Source organism: Pristiophorus japonicus, chromosome 13, assembly GCF_044704955.1.
Source record: "Pristiophorus japonicus isolate sPriJap1 chromosome 13, sPriJap1.hap1, whole genome shotgun sequence".
Lineage (NCBI taxonomy): Eukaryota > Metazoa > Chordata > Chondrichthyes > Pristiophoridae > Pristiophorus > Pristiophorus japonicus.
Window position 1 is genome coordinate 149,433,157 of NC_091989.1, and position 21,752 is coordinate 149,454,908.

Below are 21,752 nucleotides of genomic sequence, written 5' to 3' on the forward strand. Positions count from 1 at the left end.
TTTACTTCATTTTAATTTGTAATTGCTTCAGTGTGTATGGCCCCTTTAATTCTCATACCTCTTTGTTACCCACAACTGTTTGCGAACTTTACAGCCTCAATTCCAGAGGCTGTGGGAAGCTGCAACAGTGCACCTGAACAGGAGCTTCATTTGGATGCCTCCAGCAACGCCACCAGAACGATATTGCACAGAAGGTAAGTGGTGCGACACAGATCTCCATGCCCCTCAGACTCCATTTGCATTGTGGCCATTTTCAATGGTCGTTAACTCCAGTTGCCAGTGAACTTGAATATCTCCCCCTTGGGGTCTAGAAAGTCGATGGCACTCCAAAATAGACATACAGGACATAGAACACAGGATGCACATTGTACACATCTGTTGGTGTTGTCTCAAACAGCACGTAATATTCATGCTGTATGCTCATTATCATGAGTCAAATGTGCATATACATTGGCTGCACTTATTTGGATGGCCGGAAATCAGGTGTCTCATACCCCATTTAAAGGCAGCCAGCACCTCTTAAAGGGGAGAAGCACTCTGGCGACAGACAGTAGGGAAATACTTGTAAGGAAAGAGATGGCTGCTAGACCTGCAGGTTGTGCTCGCAGGATCCCCTATGCTTCCCATGAAGCCCTGATCCAGGTGGTAGACAGGAGGAAGATTTTCCTCCCTTCAGGGAGGGAGAAACTTCTCCAGGCAACACCTCCGGCACCAGTGGGAAGACATCATCGAGGAGGTCAATGTCAGGAGCTTAGCCCCCAGTTCATGGCTGCAATGTTGAAAGAAGTTCAATGATCTCACCAGAGTTGTCAAGATAACAAAACTACTTTCTTACTCTCTGCTCACATCTCCAGCTTCACTACTCACAATCCTCCCCTCACCCGCTTCCCTTCAGGTTTCTACGATCACTGCACCACATTTTACTGCATCTTCTTCTCCTCAGACTCACACTCAACATTTTTGCAACGCTCACTTCCCCACATCTCACATCTGACACTGCATACCAGTGAATCACCGGTAATAAGTGTGCAGGAGCGAGGGCAGGGGGATAGGACACCACAAGTGCCAGCTCATCAGAGGGCTCAGACGCAGATGTTGAGGGCACAAACTACTGAAAAAGACTGATGGGCATATATCAGTAAATGTTAGTTGGACTGGGCAGCCTGCCAGCGAGCTTGTGCACAATGTCACAGAGCATGGAGGATTCCACCTCCAACTTGTGTTAAGAATATGCTGAGAGAGCGACCATTCTGTCCAACATGGGCCGAGTAATCAACACCAACATGACAGTTGTGCCTATTGTTATATAGCCTTTCTAGCCAGTTCTCACAGCTATTATGGAAGCTCAGGCGATTGCCATCTTGGCTTTGGGATGGGGGGGTCGATGTTAATGAGCTTCCAGAGCATCACACCACTCCCGCACTCTATTCTTGCACAGTGGTGCAGTCCCACTGGCCTTGGCTCCATGGGAAAGGCACCTGCTCCCCGCCGCCAGTGTCCTTGTTAGTGCCACACAGCCAGCTTGGCCAGACTGCACTTGGTCCACTCCGAGATGCTGCAGCCTGTAGCCAGGCCCTTATGGCGGGCGTAAGAATTGTGGGACCGTTAGTGTATTGGGAATGTGAGGGATAGTTTAGGTGAAGTGCTTTTCGATGAGCTGCTCTCTCAGAACTCTGGCAGCAATGGGTCCTGGTAGTTGATGTCTTTCCTGTTCCTGCACTTCTTGCTTCCCAAGTGATGGTAAAGGCTGGTCGTTCCGACCACAAATTTGGATACACGCTCATCCAGAAAGGTCCAGGAAGCAAGAGTGTTTCTTGAGCAGGCCAACTGTTTGTCTGATCATGTTTCTGGTAGAAGCAGGGCTCTCATTGTAGGCCAGTTCAGCAGCTGTGCCCAGATTCCTGACAGGAGTCGTGAACCATTTCTGGAGGGGATAAGGCTTGGTGCCCAGTAGCCAGCAAGTAATCAGATGGCCTGGCTGAAATAAAGGCAGCACAGGATGAGTCATGGCTGCTGCCAGGATAGTGGGCACAAACTGGCTGTACATTGAGATTAGGAATCCTTTTTGATTGCTAAATATGCTCGGCTGGTTATGGGGAGCATGCAAGGTAATGTGGCTGCTGTCTATGGCGCCATGCACCCTGGGAAAGCCTGCCATGCAGGCTAAGCCCATGTTCTCTCGTCCTGTTTCCTCTCTGTCTCCTGCCTCTTGCCGCAGCTGCTCTGCTCTCTCCTGTCTTCCTTGCTGCCTCCTCCTCCTCCAGCCCCAAAGGCAGCCCATCAGACCACCCATGACTGCAGTCAAACTGTTAACGCAGCTAGAAACAGTGCAATTCTTAGCAACCAAAAGTAACTTTGCAGAGACAGATCAACAGGTCAAAAAACACCCAGAAGTTAACCAGCAGCATGAAAAGCCAAACCACTTTTAATAGTTCTAGTGTGTGACCTGGACACCTACGAAGAAGCCCAATCCAATATGGCAGGCGGCACATTGCCGACTCATGAGCACACGCTTACTGCCTACTATATTGGATGCTTATGCGCCTGAAAAACATGTGCGGCACAATCGAATTTCTAGGCCAGTAGTTAAGATGTTAATGAGCTAATATTGCTGTTGTTTCATCATGGTCTATAAATAGTAAGCAATTCAGTTGAATTAAGTAATTCTGATCATGACTTTGTATATTCACCTCTCTATGAAATTAAGCAGCTTAACAATTAAAACCAAATCGCACCTCATCTAGTGTTAACTTAGTCACCTTTCAGAGATTGAAGAAATACATGTACAAAAGACATGGATATCCAGTTCAGGTTATAAATGGGTTGCATTGATCCATCTGCCAGGTTCTGCTATCATACAAGTAAGTGAACTCCCATAAAGTAAGGTTCTCAGACTAGTCGTAAGTGACTGATGCCACTGAACCGGAGAAGACTGTTTTCCTCAGACCAGAATTTATAACAGATATTGGGGTTTAAATTCAGGGTGTCCCCCCCTTCGTGTTATTCCCCCACACACAATGCGAGGTCCGAGGAGCCCCGTATATTCATAATGAAGACGGCGATGTGGTAGGAGGAAGCATAAACGACTTGCATTTATATTGCGACTTTCATGAACATTGGACATCCCAAAATGCTTTACAGCCAATTAAGTACTTTTTGGTGGTGAATCGGGGGCCTTGGTGCCTGGTGGTCGAGATCACAGGGGAAGGAAGGGAAATCAGGGAGTCTGGAGGTTGGGAGATAGTGTTGAAAGTTTGTTGGGAGGTCTGGGGACCGACAGCAGTGATAATTACTCAACTTTAAAACAAATTTATGCGATGCTTCAGGTTTCTTTAACTAACCTGTAAATAATGCTGTCAAATAGCCCTGAAAAACAGGCACCAGGGGGACCAATTTAATCCCCATATTGTTCAAATTGAAGGTTTATTTACAAGTGGGTGAGCAATTAATACTTGTTCAGGTATGTACTGGATAGGTAGTTTATTTTCAGCCAACCACTATGAGGTAAACTTGTTGGGTTAGCTGACTAATGTGACTGATTTTACTGTTGGGTCTTTTTGCTTGAGGAATCAAAACTAAATAGAGTTGTAAATAAATAGAGTACCAAAGTAAAAAAACTCAGGATCACCAATTAGTTTAAAGCTACACATTTGAGCACTGGGGTTATCACATAACCCTCATGCTAACGATGAAGTGGTACTGAGGTCTAAAACCACAGAGACATGTACAGGTCTGTAAAACAATACGACAGGTAGTAAGGAGTAATTATTTTTAAAATGATCTCATCTCAGTCTTTTATTTAAAAATAACAAATTTACATAGAGGGAAGCAGACAAAAGTTTGCTTTTAAAAGGCATCCTTGAAAACTTGGGACTTGTTCTGATAGCGGTCTTTCAAAACACCAGAGTACGAGACAAGCAAATCAGTGTGTGAATAATTATTTTATCATTCTAATAGTTGACTGATTTTTCACCTTGTGGTAAAGTCACAATGCATTACCATGAAATACTATGTTATTGAATGAAAAGAAAGATTGCAGTACAAGATTAAGATTTAAGTATCATTTTGTTACAAATAAACAAAAAAGTCCTTTGGGATCATGAACAATTATGGAATTTGTTTCCAAACATAAGTTGTAGACCACTAGATAAGACTTTTGTTGACCTAGTGAAATAAATAAATTGAAAAAAGTGCAAAAATAAAATTATTTCACACATCCAGTGTTAATTCATCTCCAATACAGGGATGTCTTGAAAATACATGAGAGGAGTGAATGTAGACAGTAGTTTTTGATTTCCTTCTTCCTGTTCAGTTGAAGTTACCTATCCAATGACACTGTAAAAACTTGGAGATGGGAAAACAAGTCAATTAAAACCTGCAACAAAAGCAATATAAAAGGACCAGCTCAAACCTTAATTTTTTGGGACAATCCAAGAAGGAACAATTTTGCTCAACTCAACCTTAATACAATACTCAATTTGTAAAACACAAGTCACTAAATGTTGGCACAAAACTACTCAAACCAATCAATTACAGCAAAATATCAATGTCAGTACTGTAGCACCTCTGGAATGCTCTGATAACAGCCAGTATACAGCATTTTTCATGTCAAGAGATGTCTCAAAACACTTCAAAGCAAAGCAATGTTACAACACGAGAGATTGATTTAAGTAGTAAAAAACATCTTAAAAAATAAATTGTGCATCATACAAAATCTTAAAATCAGTATACATAAGTACTAAAAATGCTAAAATTAGTACCATGAATTCTAAAAAAAAAGAATTCTTTAAACTTAAGATGGTGTGAAAATGTGAACAAGTCTCAATTACAATTTTATTTTGCATTAAGAACAGAACTTGCACATCATCAAGAGTTTCTCCTCTACTTAATTTATTTCTTCAAACGGTTTTCAGAACATTAATTTTTCACAAACTTAACCATTTAAATATCTCTCTCAACCAAAAGTTCTCATGTTTGCAGTAACAGGTAATATGAGTGAAGCCAAATGCTTAAGTAAAATATACAGTGGTTTAAAAATTGTGGGCCAGCACTAACACATGAGTTCATCAAGAACCTCCCCTGCTGAACTTTCCAGGGTCAGGAGTTTCCCTAAATTGCCAGCAAATGATGGGTGTCCATACCTCTACGGGTGCATCGAGGATGCTCAACAAGTTTGAAGACACAAAGTCCAGTCAAGGGCTTTAAATTGCCAGGAAAATATCCCCTCCCTCAGATTTGTGAGGGTCCAGGTTTTGACCTCTTCTCCCGTCCCTGGCAACTCCACCTTCATTCCCATTGGGAAATATGCCTGGCCCAGAGTAGGGAAATTCCAATGTTCAGGGTCCTAGCTCTTTCCATCATATCACAGTCTAGTTTCCAGCCACTCTTGCGAACATCCTCTAATGTTACGCCAGGATTCCACCAAAATGGTCGTAGATTTTTGGCCCTGCAGTATTCATTCTTAATGGATTATCATGTAAATGATCATGGTCAGTGAACACCGTTAAACACGATTCAACTGAGATGAGCTCTCCTTAGCAAACATTTTGCTATCAAATAAGTCATCTAGTCTTCATTCTTTTGGGTTGTATTGGCACCTTAGGATGCTCTGGTTTATACTACCTCCTGGACCATTCTGATTTGCCCAAACCCACCTTACTTAGCAGTTTACATGCCTACTAATGAAGATCTGTTCAGAACCCACTCTATTTTATAAGTTTGCAATGTTTATACTAATCAACTGTAAACTGAGCATGAACAAGCAGTTTTTATCTGAACATTTTCAAAAGGGTGTACTTATCACCCAACAGATAAAAAGAACTATTGAGTATCTTTTTAACATTTCCCTAACTTTCTCCTTGTCCTCAAGGCAGTGACTCATGCTAAGGTTGGTCCCAGTGGGTGCCAATAGCACACTAGTATCTTGCTCAAATGTCTAGACCTAGCAAGTTATTTTACTCAGAATGTGTGCGGGTGTCATAGCAGTTCCTGATACTGACACAGCATATGCGCACAATTTTCGGAGAAGTACTGGATGATGATCAGGATTTTTTCCCACCTCTCGCCAGCCTGAAGATGTTAAGACCAATTTAATTGCCTCCACTACTACTCTTGCTTAAATTAGCAAACTAAGCAGATCAGGTGTGGAACTGAACTGCAGCCTTCCTGTTTTGTATGGCTCAGTACCATGCTGTATCAGAGTGACTATTTGTGCTAGTTTTTTGTGTCCTTCTGCGCATGCGAACATTGGACTCCGCCCTCTTTTTGAGCATCGGCCCTCGATTCGGTCGCGCATGTGTAGTGTGACCTACAAGGAATCTGGAACCAAACCACAAACCGTGTGGAGGTGGATTTGCTTCTAGCTTTTGCATTATTTGGAACATTTTCACGGCCTTCCATGTGTGAGGAAACATCGGAGGTAGTGGGAGAGAGATGGGGGTGGGAGAAAGAGAGAGATACACAATGCTCCATCTATGACGGGGGGTGGGGTAAGGTCAGGAACTTGGGCTGATGGTGTCAAATACTTCGGCTGGGGGCGATATGAACTTGGGCTGGGAGGGAGGGAGGGAGGGAGGGAGGAACTTTGGCTGCTGGAGGTATGAACTTAGGCTGGGAAGGATTTGGGTCATTCCCGCCCCAGAAGAGCAGAGGCCTAATTTTAACTGACAACTAAATAAATGCCGTAATCTTGGTCCGCTCGCAAAAACTGGCAGCATGCAGCATCCTGGCCACAGGAAGCCCAGATAAGGTTTTTTTTAAAAAAAACAGGTTCCTTCTGGGCCAGGAGGAGCACACGCAAAAGTAGCAAATTAGATGGAAAAGGGGGAGAAAATAATTTCTAAACTCCCCGACCATTTCCTGATGGAGGAAATGGCAGTACTGGAAGAAGCAGCATGAACATCTTGGTGTACACTTCAAGCATAGAATCCAAACATAAATAAATATTAAACTGCATTTTGAATTGCCAGAAACATGAACTACATACAGAAATATTTAGGCATAGCATTTTTTCAGAGGGCCTCATTTTCTCGAAGATTCAAAATGTTCAACTTTGATTGCCGTACAAAGCTATCTATTCCTTTACAAATGTCTCCCTCCTTGCTAGACTACCAATGACATTTTAATGGGGAGCTGCCATACTTGTCGAGGAGTGGATCCACACAAATCAAAAGAGTGCAGAGTGGCCTTAAAGCAGAGTTTTAACCTCATGGGTCGATCTAGCAGGTCTCTAAGCAACTAAGAATATTGGCCCGGATTTTGCGGTAGTGATGACGGCAACCTGTCAATGTTCGCCTCTGAAACTGACCGTAACTTCAGGATTTAGCGCATGTGCAAATAAATGCGGAAATCCTGAAATTGTGGTCAGTCATTGCTTGCTCCAACACAGGTTGCATTATGAAGCTGCCAATCAAAGATATTAGTTGAACTGACAAAAAAAGCAAGCTTTTCTGATCTAATTATGCTGTTAAGCACACCATTAAAAGTTAAGCCTTGTTGGAATAGGTGTAACTTGGGTTTTTTTTACGGCGTATTGACTGCTGAATAACCCTTTTGGCCCCGAGAAACAAATTTTATATTTGTGGAATTTCAACGTTTCTCCATTACTAGATTTTTAAAATAATTTAAAAATGTACTTTTTTGAAGTTTGTTTATGATATTGCAGCTTATACCTTAATCTCATGTGTGTGTACTGATCTTTATTTTGCTCTCTGTAAAAAATTTTTTTTTAAAAAGTGAATTGAATCAGTGCTCTTTATTTCCTGGTTTGCTGTCTGTGAGAATTCTTCAACGTGATTGGCTGCTTAGACATCTAGATCACATCACTGCTGCATTGCGGATACCTTTTTGACAGCACTACAATCAATTTAACGTCAAGAAACTGAAAGTTTTTGCAACAGAGTGCAAGATCTTTGTGGGTAGGGTTCTTCGAGATTGGCAGCAATAGCCTTCGCTTTGCCACTGACTGCAAATTCTGGGCCATAGACTTTAAAAGCAAATAAACAGTAATTTATAGGTATCTTTTTTCTAGCACTTAGAAGAAATTGTCCTTCCTCTTTTCAGCTCACTCCTCTCCTTGGATGCTTACCCCCTTTAAGCAGTATCTTAAATATGTAAATGAACTAAAATGTACCGTAGTTAAATTAAATTTGTATTCATCAGTCCAAAGATCACACAATCGTTTTTTAATCGTACTACAATATGACAACACAAGTGGTGAATTATACCAGCTGTGAATTGAAGGCTCAATTTCATTATTGGTAAACTAAACAATCAATTTCGTAAGACAAATTTTAGATCATCTTTAAATATTGTGCGTTTACATATTGTGCATTTACATAGTATCTTCAATGTAGAAAATGTCAAACTTCAGTTTAAAACGGAATAAAAACATTTTTCACGGCACATGAAACACTGTTAGCAATTCTCACACAAACAAAAACCTGGTTCTGGGTATGCATAAGTTGCAAATGCTCACATTCTCAATGAAAAAAAGTGTACTTGTGTACAACTATTATTTGCTATTATCAAATGGATAGTCCATTCAGGCACTGGCTCCATTCTCCTGGTCAAGTGGCCTTGCAGCATTCTACACCTGCAAGGGTAAGCAATAACACCAATAAGCAACTTGCCCAAATTTTAGGTTGCTGTATTACAGCAGAGAATAAAAAAATAAATGAAAATGGTCACCAAAAGACTTCACAAGCCCATGTTGCAGCACTTTATATGTCAACAATATCACCCAATTGCTTGGAATCATTTAAGTGGTGATTCTGTAATCAGAGAACAAACAAAAAGCTTTCCCCCATTTGAGTCAGGATCAGTTAAATAACTTAAAACCTTTTTGGGACGATTTAACCACAATTTCCACCATCACCAATTTGGCAATCCTGTGGGATTCATTTAACAGTATCAACAGCACCAATCGGAACTGAGCCTTAAACACAGCAGCTGGAATTATTTGCTACTCACAGCCGATATATACATTTAGCACTGCCACTTTATTAACTGGAAGAGTTAAGTGCATATTTTCCATTGTTGTGTTCCCTTTATAGACCCACCCTACGTTACGCAAAAATGTAGGGGAAAACCCCATGACCTGTTATGACTTGTTTTAAAAATAAACTTAATACAAAAGAAAAGACTAGAGGCAGAGTGTACCATTTTACCTGATTATTGCTCCGTAAACTTGGAAAGTTGTAGTGAGATGTATATAAGCCAACATAACTGGTTTTCCTGCTGCGATATTTAACTTGTTTGTCTGATATATTTTTATGCCAATTAGAAATATTAAGCAAATACAACTTTAAAGAAAAACACTCATATTTGACACTGCTGATAAATTTATTGTTGGTCATCCTACCTTCTGAAGGATATTGAGGTGTTGAGATAGTTCAAAGAACAGCAACAACGATGATTTAAGGACACAGACTGCCATAGGAGGAAAATTCCTCAAGGAAAGATTATACCATACAGGACTAGTTGGGTTCAGGAATCAGATATCTAATTCCTAAAAATAATAAATATCTTTGAAAAGACAGCTCCTTCAGCAGACATTGAGGGTATGTCAAAACTAACATAACAAATAAAATAAATACAAAACAGCTCCTTCAAAACTGATGGATGCCAAGTCTTTGCATTTACATGTTTTTCTTCCACGGTTGAAATCACACAACGGTTGGGTGGAACCATTTGCCTTGGGGCAGAATCTCTATTCACCCCTCAGAGTAAATCACAGCAAGGTGGCGGAGACAAGGACATGGTTTCCCCAAGTTTGAGTCGCGTTCCTGGTGTGGTAATGGCGGCCAGTGCATTGAGTGAGGCATGTGGCCTGGACCCCTGAAGAGTTCACTTTCTTAAAAAGTGGGCCCTTGTGCCCGTTTGCCCCATGGTAATGAAATGCCCTTCCACTAATCCTAGTAGGATATGAAGCACCGTCAGGTGTAATTGTGTGGCATTCTTTCCTGTTAGGGTTTGGTTCCACAAGCACCGATTGCCCTCCAGAACCTCACATAAATGGCCATTTGATTCATAAGTGAGCTTTGACTCTGAGCGTCAGCAAGCTATTCAACCATGGGGCCATCACAGTCAAGCCAAATACTGCAATTACCTGACATTAAACCTACCCACCCCCCCCCCCCCCGACCACTTCAGTAAAAAGTGATTAACTGTAACAAATTTCCATTTCTGAAATGCTGAGGACAACTGTACTGTTGCTTTTTGCTGACATCAGGGAACCTTCCTGTAATGCATCTTTCAGCTGCTTATTGGATAAACCAGTTGGGCTGTTGTCAGCCACTGCATTTACATAATTATTCTATTAAACTTATTAGTCCAAAATAAACAAAAGGGTTGCAATTCAGAGGAACGCTGCATGGAGTTCAAGATGTAATTTCTGAACTTAAGGAACCACAAAAAGCTTAAGGTCTCAAATTGTCTTTTCTCGTCTCTAAATCTCTCCCATCTATATTTATAAACACAGATTGTAACAAAAAGTCAATCTTTCCCATGTAAGTTTTAGATTTTAAGTCCTGTCGACACCCAGGACCTTTCACCAGACAGGTTCTCCAGGCACAAGGGTATTTCAGAATTATGTTCTTTATCAAATTTAAGAAAAAACAAAACTGGGCAGTAAGCACCACCATTGACCAATGCACAAATAACCACACACTAACATCTATATAAACACTAAAAGCACACTGCACGTTCTTCACCCAGATACAGTTTTGGACCATTAAATCCCTTTGCAATGAAGGGATCATCTGATTGTTTCACAACCAATTTTCAGATGGCTGACTAATCCTCAAGTTGAAGATAAAAGAAATGTTTCCAAGAATAAAAAGTTGACTTTGGATCATGTAACAATGCCTCTTTTGCTTGAACTTTTGTGCGTTTTTCTGAAGGAGCTCAATTTGTTTTATTATGAAGACTGAGGTACCACGTCCAAAGCTTTCTGACCGAAAACAGTTAGGGTGTCTGTAAGAAAGATGAAAATCCAGTTATTTACTGATAAACTAACAATGTGCTCGTGATAACCAGCATAAGCTTTCAGGCACACAAGTTAATGAGGCGCTAATGGCCTCAAAATGGTGCCGGTAGACTTAGCACCCCGTAAACGCCAACCCACTGGTCCCTGCCATTTTGACATGGGCTTATCACTCCGTGGCCAAAGCATCTTCCTGTTTCAGTCAGCAGTGCACTTTTAACATGAAATTGGGGTTCCATGACATGGATAGGACGTTAATTGCCATTTTTGGACAGATGCTCAGATCGGTGCTGTACATTCACTGACCAGTTTTACTGGCGATACAGCTCAAGAGGCCTCAAAAAGGAAGCTTAAAATTATTTTTGTGAAGCCAAGAGTAATAGGGGGTGCTCCTCTGCGCCCAACAAAAATCCCTGCCACTGTTGCCCCGGGCTCTTATCCCTCTTCCCCCACCCCACAATTGTTCTTCCGCCCCCCAGTAGTTACCTTGCTGCTGGCCAGATTTCCTGATACCGTGCTGGCCTGAATTTGGCAAGCTGCGTCCGTTTGGTGCGGTAGCCCGCTGGTTGTATTTGACTGAGGCCTGGGACTGAAAATGGCCCTGGACTCTTCTGCCAGAAATGGGCTGACTGCCAGCTCACTCTGTTGTTCAGCTGCTCAGAAGTGAAAATCTACCCCAAAGGGATATCCTACATGGAACAATTTTCAATGATCACAATGCACTCTGAACAATATAGTTCTGAGAGCAAGTAAGAACCCAGTTACTACTACTAACCATTTAACTAATAGTGCCGTCATATAGTATAATGAAGCACATCCATTTAACCCCACTCAAAAGAAAATCTCTTGGTTTTCCAATGAAATCCCACTTATGGTGCAGCATAAAAACTCTTTGCCAAGTGATTCATTTCAGTCTTGTCACAAAGCCACAACAAAAGTGATAAAAAGCAGATGTCTAAAAGACTAGGCTACTTGACACTTCTGAAGCAAAAATTGAAAAGTACACTTAATATTTTGACAAGTCAATTTTTTCTTACTAATCATATATTCTTGTTATAGTTATACTTACAGATTGTGTTCAAGAGCCACTTGGGCTTGTTTTGCCAGTAAACTCCAACAAAATAGACCGGAATTCCAGAGAGAATTATGATAAAGCCAATGGCGCATTCCACAGGTGTCACCCATATAGATACAACAATTAAGAAGATGCAGGCAAGCACAAAAATGATTGGGAGCAGGATGTTAAACTGCAAGAGATAAGAAAGATATAAAACAGCTTTTAAAAAAATAGCTTTTAAACTTAATTACAACTGAATTGAGTAGACTTGGCCTATTTAGTAGGCTCGGCCTACATGGAGTAGACTAGGCTTATATTCTTTCCGTTTAGAAGAATGAGATGTGATCTCATTGAAACATATAAAGTTATTAAGGGGCTTGAAGGAAGGATGTTTCCCCTGGCTGGGTAGTCTACAGCTTGGGGTCACAGTCTCAGAATAAGGGGTTGGCTATTTAGGATTGAGATGAGGAGAAATTTCTTCACTCAAAATGGTTATGAATCTTTGCAATTCTCCATCCCAGAGTGCTACGGATACGCAAGTATCTTGAGCATATTCAAGACAGAGATTGATAGATTTTTAGATACTAAGGGAATCAAGGGATATGGCTTTAGTATGGGAAGGTAGAGTTGAGGTAGAAGATCAGCCATGATCTTAATGATGGCGGAGAAGGTTCGAAGGGCCGAATGGCCCACTCCTGCTCCTATTTCTTATGTATTTCTATCTGAATCAATTTGCTGCTTCATCCTCATTTATTTTCTAGGACACTCAAATCAGGGAGCAGACCAGCTCTTGACACCATCACTGAATTGACACCATTCTCAACCAATAAGAAATCTATTTGCAGTATCACATCAGTTTTAACACAAAGGGGCTGGTGAAGAACAGCTGAAACTCATGTAAGCAACAATGTTAATATTCTAAGTGGCCTACAGCACTTTGAGATGTTTGCTCACATTCCAATTCATAAGGCCTTTGACACTGTTAACCACAAGGGACTATGGAGCAGCGTCCTCCATTTCAGCTATCCCTAAAAGTTTGTTGGCATCCTCTGCCTGCTCCACGATGACATGCAACAAATACAGTGAACAGTTGAGGCCCCAACACAGATCCCTGCGGGACATCATTAATCACCTCCTGCCAATTAGAGTATCTGTCCAATATCCCTTCCTCGCTGTCTCCTGCCGCTCAGCCAATTTCCTAACCAGATCAACAATTTGCCTTCAATTCAATGGGCTTCAAATTTAGTTAACAGTCTCTTGAGTGACTTTATCAAATACCTTCTGGAAGTCCATATAAATAACATCCATAGATATTCCCTGTTCACTACTTTAATCACCTCTTCAAAAAATACAATCAGGTCTGTCAGGCATGACCTAACCTTTACAAATTCATGCTGGCTCTCCCTAATCAGCTGAAAATTTTCAAAGATGTCACTTTGTGCCAAATCATTTGCCTCAAGTCTGACCACTGGTGCCCATAATTCTTGAATGCCTCTCTGCTTTACTTCACCTCTGTCATGCATCAGTCCCTAGTTGAAATTGACAGTCTCTTTCAAAGCAGCTCTGCAACTGACTGCCAAGAACTGTCCAGAGGTGGTACAGATTATCTGACTTAAGACTTTGCTCCCTTCCTCCTTGTAGGATACAGTTTCCCTTCTACCTAGCACTACTCCCATGATGACAGCTATTTAACTTTTTATGGTTACAGCTGTTAGAAAATATTGGGATAACCAATGTTTAGATAACCTGTTTATTTTATAAATGAATCACATGAATTGATAATATTTCGGCCACAAATAAGATAACTCTCTGGCACAAGGCACAAAGCTGTGAAATTGATCTGGATTGTAGCTGCCCATTTACCTTGATAGGCCGCTCCATTTCCGGTTTCTTGTAGCGCAGCCACATCATTCCAATAATGGCTAGTGCGATACACAGCCAGTTAAAGAAACTGAAGAAGTTGATGACAGAGTATATGTCGACAGAGAATGCATACATCAAAGTCATCCAACACTGCAAAAACAGGAACAAAAAATCATCATTAGCAATAGGAGAAGAAAAGTGCTTTAAAGATTCATATATTTAATCAATTTCTTCTGTTGTGGAACAATTTAAGCTTTGTCTTGGGGGATAGTTATGGTCAAATGGGAAGCAAGTCTGAAAATCAGCTTGAATGAGTTGAGCAATGAAATATCATGTTTCCACTGGGACACCAAATCCAATTTTAATAAGATATTTTTCCCCCGAGACTTTCCTGCAACTACTCCAGTAAAATTAGACTCTATTGTACAAATGAGAAAGAATGTTGACATCAGAGCATGTAGGCCAGCACCAATTGGTACGGACTGTAACCTTGACCCCATCACCAGTACATGAAATACTTGAACGGGTCTGGTATTTATCACTGAGCAATTGACAGATCGATCTGAAATCAGAACAACCAGAGCATTATAGTAAAAGAAAAAGACAAAGACTTGCATTTATATAGCGCCTTTCACAACCACTGGACATCTCAAGCACTTTACAGCCAATGACGTTCTTTTGGAGTGTAGTCACTGTTGGAATGTGGGAAGCGTGGCAGCCAAATTGTGCACAGCAAACTCCCACAAACAGCAATGTGATAATGACCGGATATTTTTTTTTATTATGTTGATTGAGGGATAAATATTGGCCAGGACACCGGGGACAACTCCACTGCTCTTCTTCAAAATAGTGCCATGGGATCATTTACGTCCACCTGAGAGAGTAGATGGGGCCTCGGTTTAATGTCTCATCCAAAAGACGGCATCTCCGACAGAGCAGCACTCCCTCAGCACTGCACTGGAGTGTCAGCCTAGATTTATGTGCTAGAGTCTCTGGAGTAGGACTGGAACCCACAACCTTCCGACTCAAAAAGTGAGTGTGCTACTCACCTGAGCCACAGCTCACAGTATTATTTCACTGAAATAGTTGCAGTAATTTCTTGGATCATGGGAGAGTTGTATTTTCTTTTATACGCTAATTTTACCAATAAGGTGGAAATGGAGATAAAGTGGAAACCACTACTTTACATTTACATCTACTTTTTCACTAATATTAGTGAGCAAAGGAATTAATACCAAAACATTTGTTCTAAGACTATGCTGTAAAAACAATAATTTGGTGGGGCAAAGCCAAATTAAAGATGAATATTTTAATCTTCGTTTAATTGGAAATGCATGTCATTGCAAGTTATAATAAAGTTCCTTAGCCGTTGATGGAATCAGATTTTCTCGTTACCTACTCCTCGTACCAGGTGGTAATAGGTCCAGGGGAGTGGCGGCAACAGCTCCTATTTCTGTAATTGAGGGGAGATGGCCCAGTACAGGCCTTCTCTCCCTCCAAAATCGGCCTTCAGCAATTATCTTTGTAGGTCTCAGTCTGTGCTGGGCGATTTCTTCATTTTTCGGGCATTCTCCCCTTTAAGGTCTCCTGCTACCTCACTGGTGCTCCCACTGCAGCACCGCTACATTTTCTGGCCCCGGCAGCAGTGACCTCCCTACTGTGACAGGGTCGTGTCTTGAAGCCCATCCTGTATAACAAATGACACCCAACCCAAGAAAATGTGTCAGCGTTGCAGCGATCTCGGGGAGGTGGATGGAAGTCCCACCACACTAGGATACCACCATGAAGACGAGAATCTAGCCCATCAGGTCTTGTTTAGTACTCAAACAGGGACCTATCCCATTGTCCTTGTCAAAAATTCAGTCAGACTTTCAATAATTTGCCAGGAAAGTTTATCTTGCATCTCATTGTTTCTTTCACTGAAGGGAAAGAACAATGTGTGCAGAGCTTTAACTTTCTAACACAGACACCATATGCCAAATCAAGAAATGTATGCAATGGGAACAGATTTTCAGGACAACCCATTACAGAACACACAAAAAATTGAGTTGTAGAATAAATTTCTCTTAATTTTTTTGGAAGGCTAGAAAGTGAAGATCAGAATCATGCTACTTCTACTTTGAAAACTTCACAGCTCAACAGGTAGAACATTTACCCTGAAGCCACCCGCAAGGCACCTGTCAGCAGTGACTTTCACCAGGCACAGCTGACGATACAAAGATGGGAGGAAAAGCAATGTGTGAGGAGGACACAAAAAATCTGCAAAAGGACATAGACAGGCTAAGTGAGTGGGCAAACATTTGGCAGATGGAGTATAATGTCGGAAAGTGTGAGGTTATGCACTTTGGCAGAAAAAAAAAAATCGAAGATCAAGTTATTATTTAAATGGAGAAAAATTGCAAAGTGCTGCAGTACAGCGGGACCTGGTGCATGAAACACAAAAGGTCAGTATGCAGGTACAGCAAGTGATCAGGAAGGCCAATGGAATCTTGGCCTTTATTGCAAAGGGGATGGAGTATAAAAGCAGGGAAGTCTTGCTACAGTTATACAGGGTATTGGTGAGGCCACATCTGGAATACTGTGTGCAGTTTTGGTTTCCATATTTAAGAAAGGATATACTTGCTTTGTAGGCAGTTCAGAGAAGGTTCACTAGCTTGATTCCGGAGATGAGGGGGGTTGACTTATGAGGAAAGGTTGAGAAGGTTGGGCCACTATTTATTGGAATTCAGAAGAATGAGGGGTTATCTTATCGAAACGTATAAGATTATGAGGGGGCTTGACAAGGTGGATGCATAGAAGATGTTTCCACTGATAGAGGAGACTAGAATTAGGGGGCATAATCTTAGAATAAGGGGCTGCCCATTTAAAACTGAGATGAGGAGAAATTTCCTCTCAGGAAATCTGTGGAAGCTGGGTCATTGAATACATTTAAAACAGAGATAGACAGTTTACTAACCGATAAGGGAATAAGGGGTTATGGGGAGTGGGCAGGGAAGTGGACCCGAGTCCATGATCGGATCAGCCATGGTCACATTAAATGGCGGAGCAGGCTCGAGGGGCCATATGGCCTACTCCTGCTCCTATTTCTTATGTTCTTATGTAGAGCTGTCAGATCATGGTAACAATCAATTCAAGGTTCGCTGCTTCAAGTCAGCCTAAATGTTTACGTTTTCAGTCTGTGCCAATTTCTGTACTACATTAATGTAATCCCAGTTAGATGGGAAGGTTCAATCAAGGTTTTTATTTAAAAACCTGCTTTGCTTGGTGCCAATAAGCAATCTCATTCATTGTAGCTATAGCTGATTGCATCATGCACATATTCAACTCTGTGGTGTAGTTACACAGCTGCAGTAAGAGACACAGAAACAGCCAATTGCAACAAACTATTCACTGCAACTGCAACATTGTTTCACCTGGGTAACATCCTTTCTCATTACTTTTGATTTTAGTCAGCAAAATACTCAATATATGTTGTATCCCTCCATGGTCCCACCTCATCCTATCTCTGCAACCTCTCCCTGATCTCTATTCCTCTGACTCCAGCCTCTTGTACATCTCTCTCCCTTCGCCCCGCTACTTGGCACAATGCCTTCAGCCGCCTAGGCCCCACATTCAGAAATTCCCATCCTAACTTGTGTCCACCTCCCTCTCCACCTTTAAGTCCCTCTTTTGACCAAGATTTGGCCATTCTTGAATATCGATTTCTTTTTTTCCTTACACCTCTACAAAGTGTATTGGGACATTTTCTACATTAAAGGCACTATATAAATGCATGTGTTGTCGTGTCCATTGTTGCCTGCAATAAACACCTGCACCTTTGCAGTGTTAGCTTTTGTGGAAAAAAAGTAGGAAGGGCATGCCACAGGTTTTCTGGAAAGACAACATCCATTTTAAACAAACATTTATTCCCCAGAACTGCATATCAAAGCAGTGTTTTTCATAAGTTTATACAAGCATATGCAATTGGAGCAGTGATGTATCATTTTACTCACCCTACAACATTGGTTAATCTCAAAATCCTCTCTTGTACAACCACAGACAGCAGTCTTACATCAGCTTGGTTTTTTTCTGGTGTGTGGGTCACAGTAACAAATTGCCAACGCACTTACTACTCCCACTTCTATGAAATGAAAGATTCCAGGACTGCATATAGGTTTTTGGTATGCACTAGTATAAGCAGGGAGAACTTAACCCAGATCAAATCAAGGTTCAAACAGCAATCAGTGGTAATGAAATGGAAGGTTTCAAAATAAATTCACACCCAAATGGGGTGCATTTGTGCATACCATTATTCAGTATTAGTAACTTATAATTGCAATCAATGTTCCCATTAAGGTGAGCAGCCACATGGTGCTCTGGAGCTCCCGTGCAGCCAGCTTTCAAATGCAAAAACTGTGCGTGCGCAGATTTTTGAATGGGCCACGCAGCCCGTTAAAGGGGCCATGCAGATAAAAAAAATAAAGAGGGATCATAGACAGGCCCTCAAAATCGAGGAAGACTTGCTTCCACTCTAAAAGTGAGTTCTTAGTTGACTGAGCAGTCCTATACGGGAATTACAGTCTGTCACAGGTGGGACAGACAGTCATTGAAGGAAGGTGTGGGTGGGGAGTCTGGTTTGCCGCACGCTCCTTCTGCTGCCTGCGCTTGTTTTCTGCATGCTCTCAGCGACGAGACTCGGTGCTCAGCGCCCTCCCGGATGCTCTTCCTCCACTTAGGGCGGTCTTTGGCCAGGGACTCCCAGGTGTCGGTGGGAATGTTGTATTTTATCAAGGTGAGGGTGTCCTTGAAATGTTTCCTCTGCCCACCTGGGGCTCGCTTGCCGTGTAGGAGTTCCGAGTAGAGCGCTCGCTTAGGGAGTCTTGTGTCAGGCATGCGAACAATGTAGCCCACCCAACGGAGCTGGTCGAGAGTGGTCAGTGCTTCGATGCTGGGGATGTTGGCCTGATCGAAGACGCGAATGTTGGTGTGTCTGTCCTCCGAGGGGATTTGCAGGATCTTGCGGAGGCATCGTTGGTGGTATTTCTCCAGCAATTTGAGGAGTCTACTGTATATGGTCCACGTCTTTGAGCCATACAGGAGGGTGGGTATCACTACAGCCCTGAGAGCTTGGTGCCAGATTTGAGGGCCTGATCTTCAAAACACTCTCTTCGTCAGGCGGCCAAAGGGTGCGCTGGCGCTGGAAGCGGTGTTGAACCTCGTTGTCGATGTCTGTAGTAGGCTCCCGAGGTTTGGAAAGTGGTCGACGTTGTCCAGGGCCGCGCCGTGGATCTTGATGACTGGGGGGGGGGGTGGGGGGGGGGCGGGCGGAGAGCCGGGGCAGTGCTGTGTGGCGGGGGCAATCATACAAAATTATTGTGCAGCTTTTTGAAAAGCTACCTGGACCTCAGTAATGTAAATGCTAAGGTGGTTTTGATGTATAGAATAGGTTTTGGTTTTGTACTTGGAAAGCCCATTAAAAATTAAGCATACAATTCTCCAGCATTGAATCATCCACATGTTTACACAGTAAAATACCAACCAGATACTCACAGTAAATATTAATGACGGCAGGGGGGTAAAATGTGTTGGGTGAATCATAGACAGGAGGCTGGGCAAGTGACCCTCTCGTGATCCCACAAAGAATAACCTGCAACAAAAAAAATTTAACTATTGAAGAAAACCCCCCACAGAAGTACAGTAGGGAAGGCACACACTTACTGATATCAATAGCTGAATTCAGTTTCCTGGGCAATGGTGATGAATCCTCAGGACATTAGAATAAGCACAAGGCCAAATCTCAACTGAATTTCTTGGGGATCCAATAAAACCCAAGATCAGCTTGATTTCACTGGTATTTTCCAAAGCTCTATTGAAACCCAGTGTGTGTGTCATTAGCATTTTCACATGCTAAAAAACGTCACTTGGTTACTCGTGTCACATAAAACCTGAGTAGAAATTGCCCTCCATCGGAAACGGGCTGCACCTACCCTTTTTTGAAGTGCTCTGGCCGCCGCAATGGTTGCAGCGGCCTATCCTGTGAAATTCCGCTCTTCGGGGGGGGTTTTTTCCCAGTGGGGCAGAAGTGGATCATCATGGGGGTGGAAATGGGAGGGGAGTGGAGTAGCCGTCACTAGCAGGACAGAAGTGTGGGCGGGACAGAATATCCAAGGCTGTCAGTCATCAGCGCGTGCTGATGACGTCATCGTGCTGGTGTGTCACAAGGTCCCTCTCCTTCAGTTTAAGGGGCGAGCCGCTGTGAACTCTGTAGCCACTTCAGTGGCGTCCACTGGGACACCAGTGAGGGTTTCGGCTGGGCCAGCAGCCTGGCACCAAAGAGGGGATGCCAGGCTGCCTGTTGGCGGCCCGGCCGAACCCGGGGGCATGATTGTCAGCCCGATCTGGCAGTTGGCAGACAAAAAAAAAAATAGCGGCCGCGGCTGTGCCCCTTTAAGAGCAGCTGCTGGTGGGGAAATTTCGGATAAGGTCCCCGCCAGATGGTGAGGGGTTGGCACGTGCACGCCACGGCGGAAGAACGGGTGGAGCGGTCCGGGACACTTCGCCACTCCTGAGGAAGTGCAATTTACAAAATGGCAGCCCATCCATGGAGAGTTGGCGGCCATTCCGCGCCACCCCATGGCTGCCGCTTTCTGGTGATCAGAGGCCTTATCGGAAGGGGCAATTTTGGCCCCCTAAGCACCTGCTCTAGGCTGATCCTTGGTACTACAATAAAGTGAGTGCTGCAATGTTGCAGATGCATCTTTCAGTAGAAATAAAAACAGAGACTCCATATATTTGTTCAAGTGTATGCAAAAAAGGTCATTGACCTGAACATTATCTCCGTTTCTCTCTCCACAGATGCTGTCTGACCTGCTGAATATTTCCAGCAATTTTTGTTTTTATTTCAGATTTTCAGTATCTGCAGTACGTTGCTTTTTTATCTCAGATTAATATCGCAACCAAAAGATAGTGGGGCCAAAAATGCCCCGCACTGGATTTGCATCGCATTTTCAAATTCAAATTCGGGAAACGCTGGAACCAATGTGGATTTGCCCTCTTTTAGCAAAGAAAATGGTGGGGGCGGTAACCGTGCACTCTTGCGGCGCTCCCGGTGCTACTCACATCAGCATGGCGCTGATGATGTCAGGGCGACGCTCACGCGCAATGACCTTCCCCTACTCTTAAAGGGGAGGGCCGCTGCGATCTGAGTAGCACATTAGGCCACCAGCGACGGTGCCGGCTGGGCCAGTAGTCGGACATTCAAGAGGGGATACCCGACTGCCTATTGGCGGCACGGCTGAATCAGCGGCCACCATTATCGGGCTGACTGAAAAGTCGGCTGACACAAAAAACATGCCGGCCGCGGCACCTCCCCTTTATGGGCGGCTGGGACGCCACAGCTGAGAAACTGTCGGTGGTATCGCCCCGTGCAGATCTCGCTCGCGCAGGGCAATTTCCGTCACTGGACACAAAGGGGCAGGCGTGGGTTGCAAAGAGGTTGGCGTGCATGGCGAGGTGCAGCGCAAACCCCTTTTCACCCGCCGACCCTTGGGGACAATTCTGGGGGGAGCTCTCTGTGCACAGCGCTTGGGCGAAAACCCTTCAGCGCACCCTTATCGCCAGCCGCCGTTGCTAACTGGCCCTGTGCAAAGGGGTCATTTTGGCCCCAGTATCTTCAACTCTGCAGAGCTCCATCAATTCTGTGTGCTCACTTATGTGCTCAAGTCCTTGTGTGGGAACTGAACCCAGACTTTTGTATCAAGGGGCCAGAGTGCTGCCAAATAATCCAAGGTGACATTTGCTGTACTGACTGAGTGACCTGAATAGATAACCATACTAGTGCCATGGATGCAGAGAAGCAAGTTACTTTTT

General features: G+C 43.1%; 1 protein-coding gene across 1 annotated transcript in view; it reads right to left on the bottom strand.

Moving 5' to 3' along the window:
- Positions 1-3,765: 3,765 nt before the first annotated feature.
- slc7a5 (solute carrier family 7 member 5) overlaps positions 3,766-21,752 on the bottom strand; it is a 69,782-nt gene continuing 51,795 nt past the window's right edge. Inside the window, 5 exon segments of the mRNA XM_070898111.1 lie at positions 3,766-10,974; positions 12,054-12,231; positions 13,905-14,054; positions 19,434-19,613; positions 21,656-21,681. Of these exon segments, the coding sequence (XP_070754212.1) occupies positions 10,919-10,974; positions 12,054-12,231; positions 13,905-14,054; positions 19,434-19,613; positions 21,656-21,681 (590 nt within the window). The 3' untranslated portion in view covers positions 3,766-10,918.